Below are 26,183 nucleotides of genomic sequence, written 5' to 3'. Positions count from 1 at the left end.
ATGCAAATTGCCATTACAAAAAATGAAGCAATAAACTTTGGAAAAATTACTATTTGTCTCATTCTCAATACTTTTGGCCATGACTGTACACCATTAGATGGTTCTTTTCTCTATTTATCCGGTATTGTGGTCTGAACAGAATGTCTAAATCAGTCATCATTTGGGTCCAAAGTGGTGTTGCGGCCAGGAAGAGGCGTCTAGTCATATTGTTTCTTATCCTCTAATCTGACTTGTGTTTGGCTGCTTAGAAGCCCCAACTGTTCCAATATTTATGGCCACAACTGTTTCTCCCTCTCCCATACTGATAGTTCTGCTTCACGTCACTTGTCTTAACTATGGCATTATTTCTGTGTCCCGTTGTGCATAAATATGTGACTCTTTTCATTTTGTGTTATTCTATGCCTGATGAAGAGACCTGAGTAGTCTGGAAAGCTTGCAATTTGGTACCATCTTTTCAGTTAGCCATTAAAAGGTATCAACCACTGGGGACTCTCAAACCTTAACATTTTTTTAGAAGCCCCAAGTTATCTTTACCATCCAAGAAGAACTCCTTCAGTCTCAGTCTCCTGAAGTATTGTTCCATGTCACTACGTAGTTTTGTTTTGTCTAGAGGTTTTGTAGGACAAAATGTGAGACCTTTGGAAAGCACACGGTGTACTAGATTAGTTGGTTTGTGAGATGACAAATTAATAACACAGCTGACTGTACCTGTGTCCTTCTGCCAGGTCTGCTGCATGCTGTTGTGCTTGGGGGGGACTTGATTGGTGCTTGAATTCAATCCTGCTTTCAGTCAAAGTCTGTGGAGTTTCTTTTGCTTATTGTCTATTAGGTATGACTGAGGCTATGTGCCCTCGATGCAGAAATGCTCCGGATTTTTCCTGAGCGTTTCTGCATCTCCCTGGCAGAAAAAACGCATGCGGATTTTACATGCGTTTTTCCTGCCAGGGACAAGCGGATGTGAAGCTTTTTGATCATGCGATTTCGCATGCTGGTTGTCAAGCGCTTTCCAAGCGATTTTAGCATCACTTGGAAAGTGCTTGACAACTTGGTCCCACTATATAAATCCATGCAACCGGTATGGATTTTATATAGTGTGACCAAGTTAGTTAAAAAAAAGAATAAAAATGGTGAAAAAAAAACAAAAAACATATACTCGCCTTCCGATGGCCCCCGGTCTCCTTATCCGATGCGTCCGGTCTTCCCAGTTTCTCACGGTTGTGTAAAAGGATCTTACATGATATCATTTAGTCACGTGACAGGTCACGCGACCGCAGACGTCGGCGGCCGCGTGACCTGTCACATGACTAAATGACGTCATGGCAGGTCCTTTTAGACCATCGCGAGCTGCTGTGTAGCCAGGACGCATTGCTATGGAGACCGGGGGTCATCAGAAGGTGAGTATAATGTATATTTTTTATTTTAATTCTTTTTTTTTACAGGTACTATGGTACTTGGGTCTGGAGGAGAGCTTCCTCTTCTCCAGACCCAGGTACCATCCGCAGATTGAATCGCTTAATATCCGCATGTGCACATGTAGTGATGCGGATATTAAGCGATTCAATGTAAGTCAATGGTGGTGAAAACTCTGCGATTACGCAAAATAATTGGTAGTGCTGCGGATTTTTCCACAATGATAATCCGCAGCGGAAATTTCCGCAACATGTGCACAGCACATGCGGATTATCATTGGGGAACTTGGCAGACCTTCTACCAAGCGTTTCTTAAGCGTTTCTGCAGCAGAAATGCCGCTGCGGAAATGCGTAAAAAACTTATAGTGGGCACACAGCCTTAAATGGAAATGCTTCCTGTTTTGCCTCCCGACCCACTCAAGTGAGTAGAAATCCCACAATACCTATACACAAATGTATATACACACAGCACATACACATTCACTATAGAGGACTTACCAGTCTGTCTCCTCCTGTTCAGTTCTTCTAAAGCCCCCGTCTCACATAGCGAGATCGCTAGCGAGATCGCTGCTGTGTCACGGTTTTGGTGGCGCAACAGCAACCTCACCAGCGATGTCGCTATGTATGACACTTTGCAACGATCAGGCCCCTGCTGTGAGGTCGCTGATCGCTGCAAAGTGTCCTGGACCATTTTTTGGTCGTTGCTCTCCCGCTGGTCAGCACACATCGCTGTGTGTGACCAGCGGGAGCAGCGATCAGGCTGGTAACTATGGTAAACATCGGGTTACTAGGGGCACACGCGCACCTAGTAACCCGTTGTTTATCATGGTTACGAGCCTGCTAAAGTGAGCGGTAACCTCCCGCTCACCGTAGCAGAGTGGTAACCATGATAAACAACGGGTTACTAGGAGCGCTTGTGCCCCTAGTAACCCATGTTTACCATAGTTACCAGCCTGCTCCTGCTTCAGCAGGCTGGTAACCAGGAGCAGGACATCGTGGAAAGATTCTTTCCACGATGTCGCTGCTCCCCTGATCGTTGGTGAGCCTGCCTGTTTGACAGCTCACCAGCGACCACATAGCGACGCAGCAACGATCCCTGACAGGTCGTATCGTTGTCGGGATCGTTGCAGCGTCGCTAAGTGTGACGGGGCCTTAAGTTCCTGCAGCGTCACATGACCATGATGTCACCAAAGTGTTAACCTTGGAAACTGCACTGATAATGCAGTACTGCTACTATCATCACATGCGGATTATCATTGGGGAACATTGCAGACCTTCTACCAAGCATTTTTTAAGCGTTTCTGCAGCGGAATTGCCGCTGCGGAAACGCTTAAAAAACGCATAGTGGGCACACAGCCTGAAGGGTTGTATAATAATGCTGCATTTTCTGTTGTACGTTTATAGTAAGTGTACTCCTTAAAGTTTGTATTTCTATTTGGATCTTTTTCTTGGTGTTGTAGAAAACATGAATAAGGGCATTTCAGAGAGGTGTTGGGTATAATGAGTATTGTATGTGTTCTGAAAAGGATTCTTTAAGCTTACTCCTTTGAGTATTAAATGTTCCTTCTTGCATCTGGTTAACAAGATGTCACTATGTGTGCAGTACATTTCTGGTATCCTCCATTTAGTTAAAAGAAAAAAATACGGTACTGAAACTTGTATTTCTTTTAACTTTTTTTATATACTCGTGTGAATACAGCTTGAAATTCTGTCACATTTCATTCAAGGCATGTGTATAGAACAGTATTTATATACACTGCTCAAAAAAATAAAGGGAACACTCAAATAACACATCCTAGATCTGAATGAATGAAATATTATCATTGAATACTTTGTTCTGTACAAAGTTGAATGTGCTGACAACAAAATCACAGAAAAATCATCAATGGAAATCAAATTTATTAACCAATGGAGGCCTGGATTTGGAGACACCCCCAAAATTAAAAACACACTACAGGCTGATCGAACTTTGATGTAATGTCCTTAAAACAAGTCAAAATGAGGCTCAGTATAGTGTGTGGCCTCCACGTGCCTGTATGACCTCTCTACAACGCCTGGGCATGCTCCTGATGAGATTGCGGATGGTCTCCTGTGGGATCTCCTCCCAGACCTGGACTAAAGCATCCGCCAACTCCTGGACAGTCTGTGGTGGAACGTGACGTTGGTGGATGGAGAGAGACATGATGTCCCAGATGTGCTCAATCGGATTCAGGTCTGGGGAACGGGCGGGCCAGTCCATAGCTTCAATGCCTTCATCTTGCGGGAAATGCTGACACACTCCAGCCACATGAGGTCTGGCATTTTCCTGCATTAGGAGGAGCCCAGGGCCAACCACACCAGCATATGGTCTCACAAGGGGTCTGAGGATCTCATCTCGGTACCTAATGGCAGTCAGGCTACCTCTGGCGAGCACATGGAGGGCTGTGCGGCCCTCCAAAGAAATGCCACCCCACACCATTACTGACCCACTGCCAAACCGCATCCTTCATGCTGAAGGATGTTGCAGGCAGCAGATCGCTCTCCATGCCGTCTCCAGACTCTGTCACGTCTGCCACATGTGCTCAGTGTGAACCTGCTTTCATCTGTGAAGAGCACAGGGCGCCAGTAGCAACTTTGCCAATCCTGGTGTTCTCTGGCAAATGCCAAGCGTCCTGCACGGTGTTGGGCTGTGAGCACAACCCCCATCTGTGGACGTTGGGCCCTCATACCACAGTCATGGAGTCGGTTTCTAACCGTTTGTGCAGACACATGCACATTTGTGACCTGCTGGAGGTCATTTTGCAGGGCTCTGGCAGTGCTCCTCCTGTTTCTCCTTGCACAACGGCGGAGGTAGCGGTCCTGCTGCTGGGTTGTTGCCCTCCTACGGCCCCCTCCACGTTTCCTGGTGTTCTGGCCTGTCTCCTTGTAGCGCCTCCAGCCTCTGGACACTAGCTGACAGGCACAGCAAACCTTCTTGTCACAGCTCACACTGATGTGCCATCCTGGATGAGCTGCACCACCTGAGCAACTTCTGTGGGTTGTAGAGTCCGTCTCATGCTACCACGAGTGTGAAAGCACAACCAACATTCAAAAGTGACCAAAACATCAGCCAGAAAGCATTGGTACTAAGATGTGGTCTGTGGTCCCCACCTGCAGAACCACTCCTTTATTGAGTGGGTCTTGATAATTGCCAATAATTTCCATCTATTTTCTATTCCATTTGCACAACAGCATGTGAAATTGATTGTCAATCAGTGTTGCTTCCTAAGTGGACAGTTTGATTTCACAGAAGTTTTATTTACTTGTATATCTATCTATATATATTATGCTATTATCTTTCATTGTAAAAAATAGTTTATCTAGTAATTTATGAGTGAAAAGGAGGTTTGAGTTGCACATCCACTTCCATCTTAAAGGGGTTGTCCACTACTAGGACAATCCCTTCTCGATCTGAATGTTTGGCGCAGATAAAATAAAAACACCTATACTTCCCTCCCGTGCTGGTGCATTCCCAGCGGTGTCAGCACTTGTGTCCCTAGGGCTCACGTGAGGTTGTTATGACATGTGAGCCCTGCATCCAATAAGCGCCGGCCAGTCAACTATATCCCAAAAGGATATATTTTTTGCCTATATTTGATTATATGGATGTCTATGGGGAAGACAGCATATAGTATCTTTTGAAAACAAAGGCTAAAAGCTAAAACAGAGTGTATCAATTATATATTTTACTAGTTACAGCCATATACTGAAACATACCTTCTTCAAATCTCTTCTTGTTTTCTGTACATGATTATTGAATCAACCATCTTGAAAGAGCGCATATCATTTGCAAAAAAAACATTATATACTTGCAGATATGGTGTCAATCTCAGGTAAATAGTAGTAAAATGCTGCCTGGCCGCCTTACTGAAAGCACAATAACCGGGAGAAAATGAACCTATATCCTCCCGAGATTTGCTGGCTTACAGTCCTAGAGGTGTGCATGAGGTGAACACATTCATCGCTTACTATACTGTGAATGTGGCCTGTACATTGACCTCATATCTGCTGGTAAATTGCATTTTTTGACTATGGCAGGTTCCTTTTAAAGGAAGTCTGTCAGTACAGAATGTTTGTTTAAACCAAGTACAGACTTTCGATGCACCTTTTGCGTGGTCAAACATTTAAGTGCACCTTTTCATCTACTCTAGCTTTAATGAGCCAGGGAAGGGTGGAGGTGGAGGGAAAACAAGTAGGTGGGAGGATGCAGTTAAATGTTTTACCGAGACAAGGGTGCACCGAGCGCCTGTACTTGGTTTTAAAAGTCATTCTGTGCCAAAAGGATCTCTTTAAGTTGTAGTTATTAGCATTCAGATATAAGTGTTATGATCTGCAACAAGTACTAAGGAAAGATAGGGGAAAGCTTTCCCTACAGTAAGACTAAGCTCAATCCCTACGATGTAGCGGGCTGCCTGTTCCTAGCGAACAGACCCACCTTTGTACTCGGCTAGTCTGAACGAAGACCTATAGCATAAGGGGAGGGGTTCCTAAAAGATCTAAGGACTGGAACAAAAAATGGGACACCTCCTAAACAGAGAAGTTGTTGCAGAACACAAAAAGACAAACTGACAAAAAGGTACTAGAGGTCCCAGAAGGACCAAGTGAACTGACAGAGAAAGGCACCGAAGCACCTGGCTAGAGAAACAGTCAAACACTGAAGTCCAGCACAGCCAAAAGGGCGGAGCTGGAATATAAAGGCAGATGGTCATGTGACCGCAAAACACAAGATGGAAAAAAACAAACAGGTGGGTTCTAACAGTACCCCCTCTTTAATGAGGATCCTCCGGATCCTCCAGGCCCAGGCCTATCCGGAAACCTCTTGTGGAAAGCTTTAACAAGCCTTGGAGCAGAGACATCATCCGTCCTAACCCAGGAGTTGTCTTCGGGACCGAAACCCTTCCAGGAGACAAGATACTGTAATCTCCCTCTATGCCATCTAGAATTCAAGATATACGAGAAATTTCATATTCGCCGTCTTCCACCACAGGAGGAACTGAGATAGTGGCATCCCTATCTGACACATCAGCCTTTTTCAACAAGGAAACATGAAACTCAGGTTTAATCTTCCAGGAAGTAGGGACATCCAACCTAACAGCAGACGGGTTAACAACCTGAAGCACTTTAAATGGACCCACAAACTTAGGACCCAGATTTTTAGAGGGAATCCTCAACCGCAGGTTCTTTGAGGACAACCAAACAATGTCACCCACAGTAAACAAAACCTCTTTACGTTTCCTGTCAAAATACTTCTTGGACTTCTTGTTAGCCTCTTGAAGGTTGCAACGTACATTAGTCTAAACTCTCTCCAAATCACCGGAAAAATTCTCCTCCTCCGGCACCGCCGACCCCAATTTGGAGAACGAACCAAAAGACGGAACTGTACTGTCTCCCAGTACAACAAAAAAAAGGAGATCACCCAGCAGAGGAGGATTTATGATTGTTAAGAGCAAATTCCACGATAGGCAGAAATTCAGACCATACCTCTTGATTGTCCGCCACAAAACAACGCAAAAACTGTACTACATCCTGGTTCTTTCTTTCAGTCTGTCCATTAGACTCAGGATGATACCCAGACGAAAATGACAAATGGACTCCCAACCTGTCACAAAAAGCATACCAAAAGCGAGCCACAAACTGAGGTCCTCTATGAGAAACAATATCCGTGGGAATGCCATGAAGCTTGACAATTTCCTTAACAAACGCCTTAGCGAGTGTCTTGGCGAGGGCAAGTTAATGAATGGAACCAAATGACACATCTTACTAAAAAGGTCTACGACCACCCAGATGACAGTAAAACCATCAGACACAGGAAGATCAGTAATAAAATCCATTGTGAGCTGCGTCCAAGGTGCACTAGGAACCTCCAGAGGGCAAAGCAACCCCGCAGCATGAGTATGTGAAGCCTTCGACCTAGCACACACAGAACATTGACGCACCCACTTGATGACTTCTTTCTGCCATCCAGGCCACCAAAAACTGCGACTGATAAGTCTCTTAGTCTCAGAAATTCCTGGATGACCTGCCAACCGAGACTCATGACACTCCACAAACAAATCTCTCCTAAAGGTTCTAGGCACGAACAACCTCCCATGGGGAGTGTTAGATGGAGCATCATCTTGAGCTTTCAGAATCCCATTCTCCAAAACGGAGTCCAAAGCCGCCACCACAACTCCTTTCTGTAAAGTGCTCTCCTCCTCCTCGGCACCGACCGTAGGAGAGAAGCTGCGAGATAAAGCATCGGCTTTAACATTCTTAGTACCAGGGATATAGGTAACAGAAAAATTAAACCGATAAAAAAAAAAGTGCCCACCTAGCTTGACAGGCATTCAAGCGCTTGGCAGCATCCAGATAATGTTAGGTCCATATATATTTGGACAGAGACAACATTTTTCTAATTTTGGTTATAGACATTACCACAATGAATTTTAAACAAAATAATTCAGATGCAGTTGAAGTTCAGACTTTCAGCTTTCATTTGAGGGTATCCACATTAAAATTGGATGTAGGGTTTAGGAGTTTCAGCTCCTTAACATGTTCCACCCTGTTTTTAAAGGGACCAAAAGTAATTGGACAGATTAAATAATTGTAAATAAAATGTTCATTTCTAGTACTTGGTTGAAAACCCTTTATTGGCAATGACTGCCTGAAGTCTTGAACTCATGGACATCACCAGACGCTGTGTTTCCTCCTTTTTGATGCTCTGCCAGGCCTTCACTGCGGTAGTTTTCAGTTGCTGTTTGTTTGTGGGCCTTTCTGTCTGAAATTTAGTCTTTAACAAGTGAAATGCATGCTCAATTGGGTTGAGATCAGGTGATTGACTTGGCCATTCAAGAATATTCCACTTCTTTGCTTTAATAAACTCCTGGGTTGCTTTGGCTTTATGTTTTGGGTCATTGTCCATCTGTAGTATGAAACGAAGACCAATCAATTTGGCTGCATTTGGCTGGATCTGAGCACACAATATGGCTCTGAATACATCAGAATTCATTCGGCTGCTTCTGTCCTGTGTCACATCATCAATAAACACTAGTGACCCAGTGCCACAGTCAGCCATGCATGCCCAAGCCATCACACTGCCTCCGCCGTGTTTTACTGATGATGTGGTATGCTTTGGATCATGAGCTGTACCACGCCTTCGCCATACTTTTCTTTTTCCATCATAGAGGTTGATCTTGGTTTCATCTGTCCAAAGAATGTTCTTCCAGAACTGTGTTGGCTTTTTTAGAAGTTTTTTAGCAAAGTCCAGTCTAGCCTTTTTATTCTTGATGCTTATGAGTGGCTTGCATCGTGCAGTGAACCCTCTGTATTTACTTTCATGCAGTCTTCTCTTTATGGTAGATTTGGATATTGATACGCCTACCTCCTGGAGAGTGTTGTTTACTTGGTTGGCTGTTGTGAAGAGGTTTCTCTTCACCATGGAGATTATTCTGCAATCATCCACCACTGTTGTCTTCCGTGGGCTCCCAGGTCTTTTTGCATTGATGAGTTCACTAGTGCTTTCTTTCTTTCTCAGGATGTACCAAACTGTAGATTTTGTCACTTCTAATATTGTAGCAATTTCTCGGATGTTTTTTTCTGTTTTTGCAGCTTAAGGATGGCTTGTTTCACCTACATGGAGAGCTCCTTTGACCGCATGTTTACTTCACAGAAAAACCTTCCAAATGCAAGCACCACACCTCAAATCAACTCCAGGCCTTTTATCTGCTTAATTGAGAATGACATAACGAAGGGATTGCCCACACCTGTCTATGAAATAGCCTTGGAGTCAATTGTCCAATTACTTTTGGTCCCTTTAAAAACAGGGTGGCACATGTTAAGGAGCTGAAACTCCTAAACCCTTCATCCAATTTTAGTGTGGATACCCTCAAATGAAAGCTGAAATTCTGAACTTCAACTGCATCTGAATTGTTTTGTTTAAAATTCATTGTGGTAATGTCTAGAACCAAAATTAGAAAAATGTTGTCTCTGTCCAAATATATATGGACCTAACTGTAGATCAAATTCTTATGATCTGTGAAAACCTGAATAGGAAATCTAGCACTTTCCAAAAAATGACGCCAATGTTCAAACGCGAGTTTAATAGCCAGCAACTCCCGATTTCCAACATCATAATTCAGTTCGGTTTCCGAAATTTTTTTCGAAAAGAAGGCACAAGGATGTACTCCATCCCTGTTCTCCTGAGACAAAACTGCTCTGACCCCTACCGATGAAGCATCGACCTCGAGCAAAAAAGGCTTGGTCTCATCAGGCTACATAAGGATAGGGGCAGAACTGAACCTCTCTTTGAGATACTTAAACGCTTCAATGGCCTCAGTAGTCCACTGGACCGTATTCGCACCTTTCCTGGTGAGATCGGTTAGAGGTTTAACAATTACAGAAAAATTATTAATGAATTTCCTGTAATAATTGGCAAAACCCAAAAATCTCTGTATAGATTTCAAACCAAACTTAACGTACACTCTGCCAATGGGAATCTAGATCTGTGAATAAATCAAAATGTCATCCAAATACACAACCACATTCTTACCAATCAAAGGTCTCAGGATGTCATTAATAAGGTTCTGAAAAAATGCAGGTGCATTGGTAAGACCAAAAGGCATCACCAGATCCTCAAAATGACCTACCGAAGTGTTAAAAGCAGTTTTCCATTCATCACCCTCCTTCACTCTTAACAAATTGTATGGCCCCCGAAGATCAATTTTAGAGAACCACTTGGCCCCCACTAACTGATTAAACAAGTCAGGAATTAACGGCAATAGGTAGGAATTGCGTACGGTAATCTTATTAATTTCACGAAAATCCAGACATGGATGTAAACCCCCGTCCTTTTTTTTAACAAAGAAAAATCCAACTGCCACAGGCGGCTTAGAAGGTCTAATGTGACCAGCAGCCAGGCTAGTCTGTATGTATTCCTCCAAGGCCTTTCTTTCAGGGATAGTCAGATTAAACAAGCGACTCTTGGGAAGAGTAGCTCCCGGAACAAACTCAGTGGCGCAATCATAATCCCTATGAGGAGGTAAAACTTGCGACTCCTCCTCCGAAAAAACCCTCCAAAAATCTTGAATAGGTACCGGTAATTCCCCTTTTTCCACAGCCGCAATGCGACCATTACAACATTTATCATAGCACTTCGGACTCCAAGACTTAATCACATTAGTAGACCAGTCCAGTAAAGGATTGTGCAGTTTTAACCAAGGCAATCCTAGAACAACCGGAGAGGGTAAATTATCTAATACAACCAAGTCCAAAATTTCTCGGTGAACTCCATTGATAGTGAGGGGAAATGCAGCAACCTTGTGAGTAATACATTTCAAGGGAGTGTTATCAATTGCAATCACAGAAATAGGTGATGACAAAGGTTTGGATTTCAATTTAAGTTTTTCCAAAAACCCTTTATCAATCACATTAAGTGTTGAACCACAATCCACAAATACCTGAAATTCAATCAAATCTCCCTGCAAAGTAGTACTCCCAGAAAGAAATACTCCTGCAGAGCGTAAATAAGCAATACGGGCGTACCTGACCTTTTTTTTTTCTTAAACGAAGCTCACAATACTTAATCAAATGGTCAGCTTTACCACAATAAAGACACAATCCCTCAGCGAATCTCCGGTCTCTTTCTTGAGAGCGTAGTGACATCGCCCCAACCTCCATCGGTTCTCCGCCATCTGAGCAGATTTTCTGGGGACTAGGACCTGACATTACAGGAGTCTTTACCTCATTCAGCCTGAACCTCAGCCTCCTGTCCACATGAATAGCTAATTGCTTGGCATCCTGCAGAGTCTCAGGTGCTGGGAATGCAATTTGCAGATCCTTAACCCTTTCACTCAGACCAGCACGATATAAACATTTCAGCGCAGGATCATTCCATTTGACTTCTGAAGCCCATCTTCTGAAGTGTGTGCAATAATTTTCAACATCACCTGACCACTGATTCAAACGCCTGAGTTCTGCCTCAGCAGATGAGATTCTATCAGGATCGTCATATAATAGACCTATAGCAGAAAAAAATTCTTCTACAGACCTTAAGCATGGATCATTAGGTTGGAGAGAAAAGGCCCACCACGGGGTTAATTGCGCAAAAGTGACATAATAAAACCAATGCGCTGTGATTCATTCCCAGAGGACCTTGGTCTCAAATGAAAATATAACAAACAAGCATTTTTAAAGGAAAAAAAATCTTGCTGTTTATCATAAAAAACATTAGGCAGTCCTACCTTGGGTTACACAAAATGCGCTCCAGAACAGCTACTCACGTGTTGCTGTAGCTTGGCCATCTCCAGAGACAATCCCTGTAAGCGTTGAGCCAAATCCTGGACGGAAGCCATACTGATCCCCGAATTTCTTTCCTTTTAGTTTTTTGGGCTGGACTTACTGTTATGATCTGCAACAAGTACTAAGGAAAGATAGGGAAAAGCTGTCCCTACAGTAAGACTAAGCTGAATCCCTACGATGTAGCGGGCTGCCTGTTCCTAGCGAACAGACCCGCCTTTGTCCTCGGCTAGTCTGAACGAAGACCTATAGCATAAGGGGAGGGGTCCCTAAAAGAACTAAGGACTGTAAATTGTTTGAAGGATTTCTTAGAGATGCTATTGTAGAATATCTTAATGATAATAACTGTCTAACTCCATATCAACATGGATTCATGAGAGATCGCTCCTGCCAAACAAACCTGATTGCCTTCTACGAGGAGGTGAGCTCACAGCTGGACCGGGGAGAGTGAGTGGATGTTGTATACCTTGACTTCTCCAAAGCGTTTGATACCGTGCCACACAAAAATTTGGTATATAAAATGAGAATGCTTGGTCTGGGGGATAATGTGTGCAAGTGGGTAAATAGCTGGCTGAGTGATAGAAAGCAGAGGGTGGTTATCAATGGAGTAAGCTCAGGGTGTGTCAGGGTTACTAGCGGGGTGCCTCAAGGGTCTGTCTTGGGCCCTATATTATTTAATATATTTATTAATGATCTAGTGGAAGGGTTGCATAGTAAAATAGCAATATTTGCAGATGATACTAAACTTTGTGTAGCGCCGGCGTCCCTGCCCTCTGCTAGGCAGGGACGCTGTTCCCCTCACCTCTCTGCTCCGTGCCCGGCGTCCTCCTCCCGCTCTGCTGGCAGCGCGCGCTCCTTCCCGGCCACTGTGCTTAGGGCGCGCGCGCTCTCCCTCCCTCTTAAAGGGGCCGCGCGCGCCGTCCTAAGGAGTCCCCGGCCAATGGCCGGAGGACTTCACCATATATAAGGCACCTCCTCCAAAATGGAGGTGCCCGAGCAATGTTGTTGCACTGTTCTCTACTCTGCTTCAGCCCTCAGGTCCCGTTGCCAGTTACCTGCCAGATACCTGCCAGATTCCTGCCAGCTCGCTGTCTTATTCCTGCCTGTTATTCTGCTACCTGCCTGCTAGCCTGAGGTCCGACGGTCTGCCTTACAACTCCTGTCAGTCTGTCTAAGGACCAGCTTGCCCGCTCACCTGGGAGCGCACATCTGCTACCTGCCTGCTAGCCTACCTGGAGGCTCCGCCGTCACGTGCTGTGACCACCTGCCTGTCCAGTGTCTCCTGCCCGCTCACCTGGGAGCGCTCATCTGCCGCCTGTCTGTTGGTCTTCCTGGAGGCTCCGCCGTCACATGCTGTGACCACCCGTTTATCCAGAGACTCTCGCCTGCTCACCTGGGAGCTCACGTCTACCATCAGCCGCCACAGGTCGTACCAACCCTTTACCCAGAGACTGCCCCGGTCACTTGCCGTGACCATCTGCCCGTTCATCCAGAGACTGCCCCGGTCACTTGCCGTGACCATCTGCCCGTTCATCCAGAGACTGCCCCGGTCACTTGCCGTGACCATCTGCCAGTTCATCCAGAGACTGCCCCGGTCACTTGCCGTGACCTCCTGCCCCTTCTTCCAGAGACTGTCCCGGTCACCTGCTGTGACTGCCTGCCTGGTCGCCACCCGCTCCCTTACAAGGACCGCCCCCTTGTATAGTAGCTCAGAGGTTCCGCCTCCCAGACCCGTTACAGTTTGCTCGGGCCATGGAACCCGGTGGCACCCAAGCTCCCTCACTCTCGGACCTGTGTCATGAATTGTCCCGTCAGAGGTCCCAACAGGAGTCCATCCTGGGTCACCTGCGGAATGTCAATTCTCGCCTGGACACTCTGACTGCTCCGCCAGCAACCTCCGCCAGTGCCATGACTCGCAATCCGGCAGCTCCGCTGCCCACTAATACCATGGTATCCTACCCCGGACCCCGGCTTTCTGCACTTCCTCGCTTCGGAGGCGACTCCGCCCAGGCTCGGGGCTTCATAAATCATTGCACCCTGCACTTTGAACTCCTGTCCCACCAGTTTAACTCCGACCGGGCCAAAATTGCCTTCATCATGTCCCATCTCACCGGGGAGGCCCTGGCCTGGCTAAATCCTCTATGGGAGAGAGGAGACCCCCTGGTGTCCGACTTGCCTGCCTTTCTCACGGCTTTCCGGAAAGTCTTCGATGAACCCGGACGGAAGACCTCATCCGCATCATCACTGCTACGCCTCCGTCAGGGAAGTCTCACCGTGGGCCAATATGCCATACGGTTCCGTACCCTTGCCTCGGAGCTGGCCTGGGATAACGACGCTCTGGTATCCGTCTTCTGGGAGGGTCTGTCCGGCCGTATTAAAGATGAACTTGCCGGTCGGGACATTCCTACCACTCTCGATGACCTAATAACTCTTGCCACCCGGATTGACCTACGGTTCCAGGAGCGTGCCAAAGAGGTCACCCGTGAGAGGAGGTTTCCACGTCTAGCTCCTACTTTTCAGAAACCCGTCACTCCCTCCATCTCTCCCCAGGTACACTCTCCTGAGCCTATGCAGGTCGACCAGCCCAAGATGGTCAAAACCCGTTAGGACTTACGCCGTGCTGAGGGGAGCTGCTTCTACTGTGGCAGTAAGGAGCACCGGATCCGTGCCTGCCCGGAGAGGTCGGGAAACGCCTGTGTCTAGGTTCGCTCAGAGAGGTCGACCTAGACAAGAATAAATCCTCTCCATCTCTGCTGCTGTCAGTCTCAATCGTCTGCGGGGAGAACCGTTATTTCGAACTAGCCCAAATTGACTCTGGAGCAGCCGGGAATCTTATTTCACAGTCCCTGGTAGAGAAATACCGCATCCCCACCAAACCTCTGGCTGTACCCTTGTCTGTTGCTGCCGTGGATGGGGGTCTCTTACCACGCCCCATCCAACTCATCACCGAATCCATTACTCTGCAGGCGGGAATGCTGCATTCTGAGAGTATCTCCTTTCATGTTCTGCCTGGACTCTCTCACGCCCTCTTGCTAGGTCTACCTTGGCTCCAGAGACATGCACCCGTGCTTGACTGGCAGACCGCAGAAGTCCTTCGCTGGGGACAGGACTGCCATAAGACCTGTCTGGTTTCCGTCCATCCCGTCCGTCCTTCTCCTACCCCAGCTAATCTACCTGGACTTCCGATTCCTTATTGGTCTTATGCTGATGTCTTTAATAAAAAGGAGGCAGAGACACTACCCCCTCATAGACCATACGACTGCCCTATCGACCTGTTACCCGGTACTACTCCTCCCCGTGGGCGTATTTATCCATTATCCGCTGCTGAGACCCGGTCGATGTCCGAATATATTGAGGAGAATCTGGCCAGGGGATTCATCCAGAAATCTACCTCCCCGGCGGGGGCAGGCTTCTTTATCGTCAAAAAGAAGGACGGCTCTCTCCGTCCCTGTATAGACTATAGAGGCCTTAACCAGATCACGGTGAAGAATAAGTACCCCCTTCCGCTCATTCCGGAGTTATTTGATCGTCTGAGGGGGGCTAGAATCTTCACCAAACTGGACCTCCGTGGGGCGTACAACCTGGTTCGTATCCGTCAGGAGGATGAATGGAAGACGGCATTCAACACCCGGGACGGCCACTATGAATATCTGGTAATGCCCTTTGGTCTCTGTAACGCTCCTGCCGTCTTTCAAGAGTTGGTCAATGACATCTTCCGGGACCTTCTCTACTCCTGCGTAGTGGTGTACCTGGACGACATCTTGGTCTTCTCTCCGGATCTCCAGACGCACCGGAGGGACGTTCGTCAGGTCCTGATCAGGCTCAGGCAGAATCACCTCTTCGCTAAATACGAGAAGTGCCTCTTTGAGCAGACCTCGCTTCCGTTTTTGGGCTACATTATTTCTCAGACCGGCCTACGAATGGATCCAGAGAAACTGTCTGCCATCGAGAAATGGCCTCGACCGGAGGGGTTGAAGGCCATTCAGCGGTTCCTGGGCTTCGCCAACTACTACCGCCTCTTCATACCACACTTCTCTTCCCGGACTGCCCCAATATCCGCGCTCACCCGTAAGGGTACTAATCCCAAAGAGTGGCCGCCCGAAGCAGAGGAGGCCTTTCTTTCCTTAAAACAGTCCTTCTCTTCCGCCCCGGTGCTGCATCGCCCGGACGGCAACAAGCAGTTCTTCCTGGAAGTTGACGCCTCCTCCTCTGGAGCCGGAGCGGTACTTACTCAAAAATCATCTTCCGGGAGGATGGTAACTTGCGGCTTCTTCTCTAAACTCTTCTCCTCCTCAGAGCGCAATTATTCCATAGGAGACCGAGAGTTATTGGCCATCAAACTGGCATTGGAGGAGTGGCGTTACCTGCTCGAGGGGGCTCTTCACCCGGTAATAATTTACACTGACCACAAGAACTTGGCTTACCTCCAGCATGCCCAGAGACTTAACCCGCGCCAAGCCCGGTGGTCCTTGTTTTTTGCTCGCTTTGATTTTGTTCTTCATTTTCGCCCGGCTGACAAAAACGTCAAGGCGGACGCCTTGTCTCGATCCTTTCTGGTGTCTGATCTCGAGGAAGATCCGAAACACATCATCGATCCCGCCAGAGTACTGCAGATGGCTCCCGTGAGTCTAAATCGTCTCCCTCCCGGAAAGACGTTCGTATCAGTACCTGATCGGGAGAAGATCCTTCACTGGGGTCACTCGTCTAAACTGGCTGGCCACGCCGGTCAGAAAAAGACCCTCCAGCTTATTACCCGGCACTACTGGTGGCCTACCCTGCACAAGGACGTAATAGACTTTATTTCTGCCTGTGTGTCCTGCGCCCGCAACAAGGTTCCGAGACATCTGCCAGCCGGTCGCCTCCTTCCGCTTTCTGTACCTGCTGCCCCCTGGCAGCATATAGCAATGGACTTTATAACTGACCTCCCAGTCTCTGCCGGTTGTACGGTCATTTGGGTGGTCGCTGACCGCTTCTCCAAGATGGCTCATTTCGTTCCCCTGCCAGGCCTCCAGTCTGCACCCGAGCTAGCTAAAGACTTTATTCGTCACATCTTTCGTCTTCATGGCCTGCCCCTCCACATCGTGTCGGATCGTGGGGTACAGTTCACCTCACGCTTCTGGAGAGCCACTTGTAAACTGCTAGACGTCACCCTGGACTTCTCTTCCGCTTACCACCCGCAGTCCAATGGTCAAGTGGAGCGGATCAATCAGAACCTGACCAGTTACCTCCGGCACTTCGTTAATGCCCATCATTCAGGCTGGGTGGATCTCCTACCATGGGCCGAATTCTCTTATAACAATCACGAGAGCGAATCCTCCTCCAAATCCCCGTTTTTTGTAGTCTTCGGTCAGCATCCTCGGATTCCTTTTCCTGTCTCCACCTCTGTGGACAACCTGGCTGCGGAATCTCTCGTTAGCAAATTTTCCTCCATTTGGGAGAGTACCCGATCCGCACTCCTTCAGTCGTCCGAACGGATGAAAAGACACGCTGACAAAAAACGCCTGGATCCTCCACAATTTCATCCTGGAGATAAAGTCTGGCTCTCATCTAAATATGTCCGACTCAAGATACCTTCTTACAAGTTAGGGCCTCGGTTCATCGGTCCTCTGGAGGTCATCAGTCAGATCAACCCGGTGGCCTATAAATTGAAACTCCCGGCCAACTTACGGATCCCTAATTCCTTCCATGTATCTCTCCTCAAACCTGTGGTACTTAACTCTTTTTCCAAGTCTACAGGTACGCCTCCTGCTCCGGTTTCTGCTGAGGACGAGTTTGAGGTAGAGAACATTCTTGCCACCAAAAGGGTAAGAGGAAAGACCTTTTTTCTAGTAGATTGGAAGGGGTTTGGTCCTGAGGAGAGAACGTGGGAGCCCCGGGAGAACATCCATGCCCCTCTTATCCTAGCTAAATTTCTGTCTGGCCTAAAAAAGGGGGGGCCTAAAGGGGGGGGTACTGTAGCGCCGGCGTCCCTGCCCTCTGCTAGGCAGGGACGCTGTTCCCCTCACCTCTCTGCTCCGTGCCCGGCGTCCTCCTCCCGCTCTGCTGGCAGCGCGCGCTCCTTCCCGGCCACTGTGCTTAGGGCGCGCGCTCTCCCTCCCTCTTAAAGGGGCCGCGCGCGCCGTCCTAAGGAGTCCCCGGCCAATGGCCGGAGGACTTCACCATATATAAGGCACCTCCTCCAAAATGGAGGTGCCCGAGCAATGTTGTTGCACTGTTCTCTACTCTGCTTCAGCCCTCAGGTCCCGTTGCCAGTTACCTGCCAGATACCTGCCAGATTCCTGCCAGCTCGCTGTCTTATTCCTGCCTGTTATTCTGCTACCTGCCTGCTAGCCTGAGGTCCGACGGTCTGCCTTACAACTCCTGTCAGTCTGTCTAAGGACCAGCTTGCCCGCTCACCTGGGAGCGCACATCTGCTACCTGCCTGCTAGCCTACCTGGAGGCTCCGCCGTCACGTGCTGTGACCACCTGCCTGTCCAGTGTCTCCTGCCCGCTCACCTGGGAGCGCTCATCTGCTGCCTGTCCGCTAGCCTACCTGGAGGCTCTGCCGTCACGTGCTGTGACCACCCGCCTGTCCAGAGACTTCTGCCCGCTCACCTGGGAGTGCTCATCTGCCGCCTGTCTGTTGGTCTTCCTGGAGGCTCCGCCGTCACATGCTGTGACCACCCGTTTATCCAGAGACTCTCGCCTGCTCACCTGGGAGCTCACGTCTACCATCAGCCGCCACAGGTCGTACCAACCCTTTACCCAGAGACTGCCCCGGTCACTTGCCGTGACCATCTGCCCGTTCATCCAGAGACTGCCCCGGTCACTTGCCGTGACCATCTGCCCGTTCATCCAGAGACTGCCCCGGTCACTTGCCGTGACCATCTGCCCGTTCATCCAGAGACTGCCCCGGTCACTTGCCGTGACCATCTGCCCGTTCATCCAGAGACTGCCCCGGTCACTTGCCGTGACCTCCTGCCCCTTCTTCCAGAGACTTTCCCGGTCACCTGCTGTGACTGCCTGCCTGGTCGCCACCCGCTCCCTTACAAGGACCGCCCCCTTGTATAGTAGCTCAGAGGTTCCGCCTCCCAGACCCGTTACACTTTGTAAAGTAGTTAATACAGATGAGGATAGGGCACAGCTACAGGAGGATTTAGATAAATTGGGGAGTTGGGCCAAAAAATGGCAAATGGGGTTCAATGCCGATAAATGTAAGGTCATGCACATGGGAAAGAAAAACAGCAGTCACCCATACATATTAAATGGGAAACCGTTGGGGAAATCTGACATGGAGAAGGACCTGGGCGTCTTGGTTAATAGCAAATTAAATTGGAGTGCCCAGTGTCAGGCAGCAGCTGCGAAGGCAAATAGAGTCATGGCATGCATCAGAAGAGGAATAGGGGCATATGATGAGAACATTTTTCTTCCTCTGTATAAAGCGCTGGTAAGGCCGCACTTAGAATATTGTGCACAGTTCTGGGCTCCGGTGCTCAGGAAAGACATATTGGAGCTAGAGAGGGTACAAAGGAGGGCGACTAAGGTAATAAAGGGAATGGAGGGACTAGAATACCCAGAGAGGTTGTCAAAATTAGGCCTATTTACGTTGGAAAAGAGAAGGCTTAGGGGAGACCTCATAAACATGTATAAATACATCAGGGGGCAGTACAGAGATCTCTCCCATGACCTGTTTATACCAAGGATGGTGACAAAGACGAGGGGGTACACTATGCGTCTGGAGGAAAGGAGGTTCCTGCACCAGCATAGAAGGGGATTCTTTACGGTCAGAGCCGTGAGACTCTGGAACTCTCTGGGAGAGGAAGTGGTGATGTCCAACTCACTTAATGAGTTCAAGAGAGGCCTGGACGCCTTTCTTGAGAACAATAAAATTACATCTTATGCTTAGTGATAGTTAATTAATCCAGATTGGTGTCAGGAAGTGAATTTTTCCTCAATGATGTAAATTGGCCTATACCGCATGTTTTTTTTTTGCCTTCCCCTGGATCAACGCTGCGGAATAGCTGCAGTGCACAAGAAATAGGCTGAACTGGATGGACGCTTGTCTTTTTTTCGGCCTTATAAACTATATAACTATGTAACAAAAAATGGGACACCTCCTAAACAGAGAAGTTGTTGCAGAACACAAAAAGACAAACTGACAAAAAGGTACTAGAGGTCCCAGAAGGACCAAGCGAACTGACAGAGAAAGGCACCGAAGCACCTGGCTAGAGAAACAGTCAAACACTGAAGTCCAGCACAGCCAAAAGGGTGGAGCTGGAATATAAAGGCAGATGGTCACGTGACCGCAAAACAAAAGATGGAGAAAAACAAACAGGAGGGTTCTAACAATAAGCTCTACAGCAGCCACATGTAGTCTGGGCACTGCTGTGCAGGGAGGTGGAGATGCTTAGCTGCAACCATCACTTATTCTGAATGGTGTTTCATTGTAGCCATAGTGAAAACTGCAGGATTTAAGGATTTTATTTATTTTTTTAATATAGATGTGATGACATGAAAAATTTTAATAAAATCATTCAAATTCTTAAAATATATGTTTGCCTTAAAAACTTTATTTTCTGATAACACATTCATATTAATTTTCCAAATTAGAAGACCATGTAATTACAAATGTAAATCTCCATGTAACTCATGAATGTTGATTTGTTATTGAAGGGCTTGGGATTTCCAGCTATGCCAGCGAGCCTGGAAAAGCTGCTAAGAATATTGACAACTGTATGAAGAAAGTTATAAGTGTCATTCCATTTAATCAGCATAACAGCACCCCTGTATATTTAGGAGCCACAGCAGGAATGAGACTTCTCAGGTAAGTGATTTTTTAGGAAATGTTAGTTTTTACATAATTACATCAGACAGTTTCATGCCAATGAGCACCATGAAAATTCTGTCCCTCAGTGGGAATCTTGGGGACTACTGTTGGTTGTATGTGATTACTTGCCACTTGTGCAATACATGGATGAGATGTGTGAATATCACAGAAAAAGACAAAGCCTTACCAACACCAGGTCAGACCACCAAATGCACCAGCAGCATGCAGCAGGCCTCCATGACAAAGGCGGGGGCATCAGTAGGTTAGTGAGTGGCAGTCGGATCTGTATTTTGCACATGTGCTGCCCCCGCCTTTGTCATGGAGGCCTGCTGCATCCTGCTGGTGCATTTGGTGGTCTGACCTGGTGTTGGTAAGGCTTTGTCTTTTTCTGTGATGTTTTTTGAAAGTTTGTCCCGTGTTCGCCATTTTTAAGAGATGTAAGAATATGCCCATAGTTCTTCATACAGAAATTGTGCCTTGTCTGTTATTTGAAGCTTACACATTCTAAACCGTAAATCCCTTTAAAGAGCATGTCCTGTAACACTGCATGTACTATAAAGGAGAATACTAGGACGCACAGTTGTATTCAGACTGATATTGAAGATCCACTTTCCATGTTCTCAGTATTTTTTTCCTGTAAACTATTTAGGTTGAAAAATGAAAGTGCCTCTCAAGGAGTCCTTTTCAGTATTGAGAACTACTTCCAAACCCAGCCATTTGATTTTAGAGGAGCTCACATCATTACAGGTCAGGAAGAAGGGGTTTACGGATGGATTACAGTCAACTATTTAATGGGAAATTTCTTAGAGGTGTGTGAAAAAATGCATGCTTTCTATTCCACCTTTAAGCCTGGTAGGTCATATATCTCATATTCATCATTTGTCCAGTTTATAAAGGTCTGCATGAATAAGTAGTCACCAATATCAGAAAAGTAGTTCAAGGTGACATGTTGTTCAAGGAGTTTTGAGATATATGGGAGTAGTGATAGGGGGGGGCAAAAGCTTATCAAAGAGGATGAGTCAAGGGATGGTCTACTTTAATGGTGGAGGAGCATGTGACCAGCTTATGTCCATCAGCGTTCTCCAATTAAGAAACCCTTCACGTGTGAAGCAGGGGACACTTCACAAAAGAAGAGAACCTTTAATACTTATATATCACAAGTGCTGCAAAATCGTGTCTTTAACACATTTACAAAAATAAAGTAGACAACCCCTTTAAGGAAGATACGGTGGTTGCATGTTTAAAGGGAATCTGTCATCAGGTTTTTGCTACCTCATCTGAGAGCAGCATGATATAGGAGCAGAGACCACGATTCCAGCGATGTATCACTTACTAGGCTTCTTGCTGCAGTTTTGATAAAATCACTGTTTTATCTGCTGCGGATCTACCAGTTCTCTGAATGCTGAGCTCTGTATAACCCATCCACATCACTGCTTGACAGCTTTTTGTGAATGACCGCGAGTCTGGCACTTGGAACTCCGGCATTCATCAGTCCAGAACTCGAGCCACCATGAGACCCAGTGGCTGTGAACTCTGCTAACCAAGGTTACCGAGTCTTTCAGAATCTGCGAGGCTTGGAAACCTCATGGGAAACTTTGAGGGACACTTTAAGGTTAATTGTGTTTTCAGCTGCTGAAACACCTGGAGGCTGTGAACTAAGGTAACCTTGGGTGTGTATTTTACTGTACTTGTTAATAAATAAAAAAATAAATGAAAAAATGGTGTGTGGTCCCCAGTAATTTTCATAACCTGCTGAGGGAAAGCTGGGACCTGATGTTATTATTCTGAAAAGGAGCCATTAAGGTTCCCAGGCTAATAATATCAGCTCACAGCTGTTTGCTTAGGCTTTACTGATTATTATAGGGGAGACCCCCCAAAAAAATGACGTGGGGTCCCCCCCTATATTTACTAACCAGCAAATGCTATGCAGACAGCTGCGGGCTGATATTAATAGCCTAGGAAGGGGCCATGCATATTGGGTCCCTCCCAGACTAAGAACATCAACCCTCAGCCGCACCAAAAATGGCGCATCCGTAAGATGTGCCAATTCTGGCGCTTAGCCTTGCTCTTCCCATTTGCCCTGGTGTGGTGGCAAGTGGAGTAATAGTTGTGGGGTTAATGTCAGCTGTTTTAAGGCCGCTGACATCAAGCCCACAGGTTAATAATGGAGAGGCGTCAATAAGACACCACCATTACTAACCCCATTGTGAAAATTAAATAAAGACACTCAAACATCTAATAGATGGTGGTTTTGACAGCAAAGACCGGATCCTTGTATAGGGGTGAAAGTGTGGCTAGTGTAAAGACCGTCTCCGGAAGCCTTATTGAGAGTTACCATACTCCACAAACAGTCTCCATAGCTGAAAACAAAAGAAAAAAAGATGATTAACATTGCCCTTTTTCCACTGTTTTCCAGTTGCTACAAAAAGTGACAGGGGATTTATTTTGACACTAATTACCGTGTGCTTCTGCAACGTATAGCTGGCATAGGGGGATTATTAAAATGATGACCTCATTTTCTTGTAATAGGCTTGTACATTCACACAAATTGCATTAAACATTCCTGAAGCTATAAGTCACACTGCTTAAGACAAATCCTATTAGTATGATTTTCTTGTCAGCTTTGCTACAATTTATTTCAAGAGAATGCAGACTTGAATAAGACATTATCTGTGTTTTCCTGCTTGTTAATTAAAGGGAACCTATCACCAGAAGAAACGCTGTTAACCTGCAGATATGGGGTTAATCTGCAGGTTAAAGCATTATTAACCTGCCCGATGCCCACTCTTACCCGAACGCTGCAGGGAGAAAATGAACTTTTTTTTCCGCTGGTGCTGGTTCAGTCACTGTTCTGAGTATACAGAGTGGCGGCTGTAACCGCGTCCCTGGACCTGACTGCCCCTGGTTAATAGCATTTTTTTATGGTGATAGGTTCCCTTTAAGCTGACCAAATTCGGCTGAACCTGCCGATTAGAGGAGCATCTGTGGGTGATTTTTTATGTTTGTACTCCCCGCAACTCTACATAAATAGCACATGTTAGGGGAAGGAGGAAAGGTATATGTTGGATTTCAACATGTTAATGGGCAAGATAGAATTAAAAGTCACGTCAGACATAGACTCCTTCTTTTCTTCTCATTAAATTAAACATGGATGCCCTGCCAAGTTGAGTGTAAATGCTTACAGCATGATTATTCACAATTTTAACAACAGTGTCTGTACTTAAGTGACCAAGATATAAATGTACTGTACTTGCATTGTATCGTACCATGGAAAATTATTCCTACTCCCATGGCTAAATACACAAGAAATTAATGTGGAATTTAATAAATATTATTGTATGTAAAATAAACAATCTCATAACATAAATACAGAACCAGAACAAAGCTCATAACAAAAGTACAACAAAAGAACCAAACTCATAACATACATACAGCACCAGTACCAAGCTCATACTGTAATACAAACACTGCACCAGAACCAAATACCACAAATCCAGCAGCAGAATCGAGCTTATAACATAAATAGAACATCAGAGATAAGCTCATACTGTAGTATAAACACAGAACCAACCCATAACAAAAATACAGCACCAAAACCATGCGCATTACATAAATGCAGCACCAAAACCTAGGTCATACCATAAATACAGTGTGGGGTCCAAATATACTAGAACTTGATAAGACAAAAGCAACAAAAAGAACACCAATTGGTTCCTCGATAGAATACCACTGATTAACAATAGTTACCCACCACAAAATGCATAATATAAAATATAAACTTAGTTTGCTAAAAAGATGACACATAGAGGACAGGGAGCCAAGTAAAGTTCTCCTGAACCCTTCCGAGTTGCCAATATATTCACTTGTGCTACAGCTCTGGACTATAATTCTTTTGAGTGAGGCTCTAGACTAAAATACAGGATTTATTCCAAAATTTTTTTATTTAAACTGCCAAATAGTGTTCAAGTGAATGTATACTTTTAATGTTACAGTAAGGGCAATGAAATAGATGAAATGTAAATGATATTTTTGTGATTATATTGGTTACAAAATTATATTTCCCACTTTATCATTCTATTTTGCCATGGGGACTTGTCCTTGATGTCCACAAAATGCAGAAAATGTATTGTCAGTGAACTCCTATTAAATCTCAGTTAACAAAGACTGAAAAGATTGTAAAGACAACTGCCAAAGCTATGGTATAATCACTGGGACATACGCGTAGGTTCCTAGAATCCCCTGCAGAGGAGATGTATTATTCTCCACCGGCACAGTGTCTCTAAACTGACTTAGCAAGGGAAAACTAGTCCTACAATGTGTACTGGTACCTGAAAAATCCACATATAATTTAGAGTAAAATTATTTAAGAATGCTGTTATGTAGAATGTGGATGCAATATGCTTTTTCTTTACCCTTAGAAAAACATTTGGAGCACTTGGGTACGTCCAGATGGAGCGGAGACAACCGGAGCTCTGGATTTGGGTGGTGCCTCTACACAGATCTCATTCATTCCTGAGAAGTCAGAGCAAAACCCTAACAGCACACTGGAAGTGACACTGTATGGCTATAAGTACAATGTGTACACTCACAGCTTCCAGTGCTATGGAAGGGATGAATCAGAGAAAAGACTGCTGGCATCATTAGCTAAGGTATTACAAACATGGCTTGTATAAATCGTAATTGTGCGTGCTAACAATTAGGCAGGTCCATGTATATTACAAACAGTTCTAATATACCAGTCCTATTGCACAGTCGTATTATTGTGTGGTACACCAGCTCAGTAATTAGGTTTTAAAAGTTTTTAGAATATTTAATGCAAAATTAAAATTGCCACTCGAAAAGCTCTTTTATGATGTGTTCTGTAATAATGGCATAAATATCTGATTCTATGGGGGTTTGACCTTCCAAACAAGCATTGCCCCATGTGAAGTGCTCATAGTTTGCCAAACATGCACATCACACTCTGTATTACAACCACTAGTATATGGGAATTATGAAATTGATATTTTCATATCTAGCATAGACAGTGTTAGTTATAATTCATAGAGGAGAGTGCCATACACAGAACACTCCTATCTTCTTCTGCCATCTATAGCTATCTTCTCATCTGTGTGGGTCCAGGGATTTGATGGCATTCATTTTTACATTGACTAATATTAATACTATATTCTATAAGGGTTCTCTGTTTCTTTCATGCAAATACCTCTCCTCAGTATGATTTGTTAACTGTACAAACATTTCTGCAGGATAATTATGACACTAGTGGAAGTAACTAAAAAGATGGAATTTTTACAACTTCCATTAAACTCATTGTTTGTCCATATTAGAAGAAATATGTAAAACCAGAGATACAGGGTGATTCATTCACTACTTTACCTGGAAAATTTGCTGTAACTTCTGAAAGAGATGGTCAACTGTACTGAAATTTGGACTGTAAATATTTTGGTTCATGAGAAGTAAGGCTGTGTTCACACGATGCGTATTTCATGCGTTTCCGCGGCGTTTTTGCAGTTGCGTAAACGCCGCGGAAACGCATGAAAAACGCATGGTAGAAGGGAAGCAATGTTCCCCAATGGAAATCCGCATGTGCTGTGCCCATGATGCGGATTTTTCCGCAGCGTTAACGCTGCGGTCAAAGATCCGCAGCATGTCAATTAATTTTGCGGAAACGCGGCGAT

The 26,183-nt window shown here is 45.8% G+C and overlaps 1 protein-coding gene across 1 annotated transcript in view; it reads left to right on the top strand.

Moving 5' to 3' along the window:
* Positions 1–26,183, top strand: part of ENTPD3 (ectonucleoside triphosphate diphosphohydrolase 3) — an 88,984-nt gene that overhangs the window by 45,157 nt on the left and 17,644 nt on the right. The window contains exons 4-6 of the mRNA XM_073678055.1: positions 20,352–20,502; positions 21,155–21,314; positions 24,924–25,154. Of these exons, the coding sequence (XP_073534156.1) occupies positions 20,352–20,502; positions 21,155–21,314; positions 24,924–25,154 (542 nt within the window). The remainder of the gene's footprint in view (positions 1–20,351; positions 20,503–21,154; positions 21,315–24,923; positions 25,155–26,183) is intronic.

Source organism: Phyllobates terribilis, unplaced genomic scaffold, assembly GCF_046119375.1.
Source record: "Phyllobates terribilis strain yellow unplaced genomic scaffold, ASM4611937v1 Scaffold_4__5_contigs__length_816908805, whole genome shotgun sequence".
Classification (NCBI taxonomy): Eukaryota; Metazoa; Chordata; class Amphibia; order Anura; family Dendrobatidae; genus Phyllobates; species Phyllobates terribilis.
The sequence above is the reverse complement of the archived record's forward strand: the minus strand, read 5'-3'. Positions and strand labels throughout refer to the sequence as shown.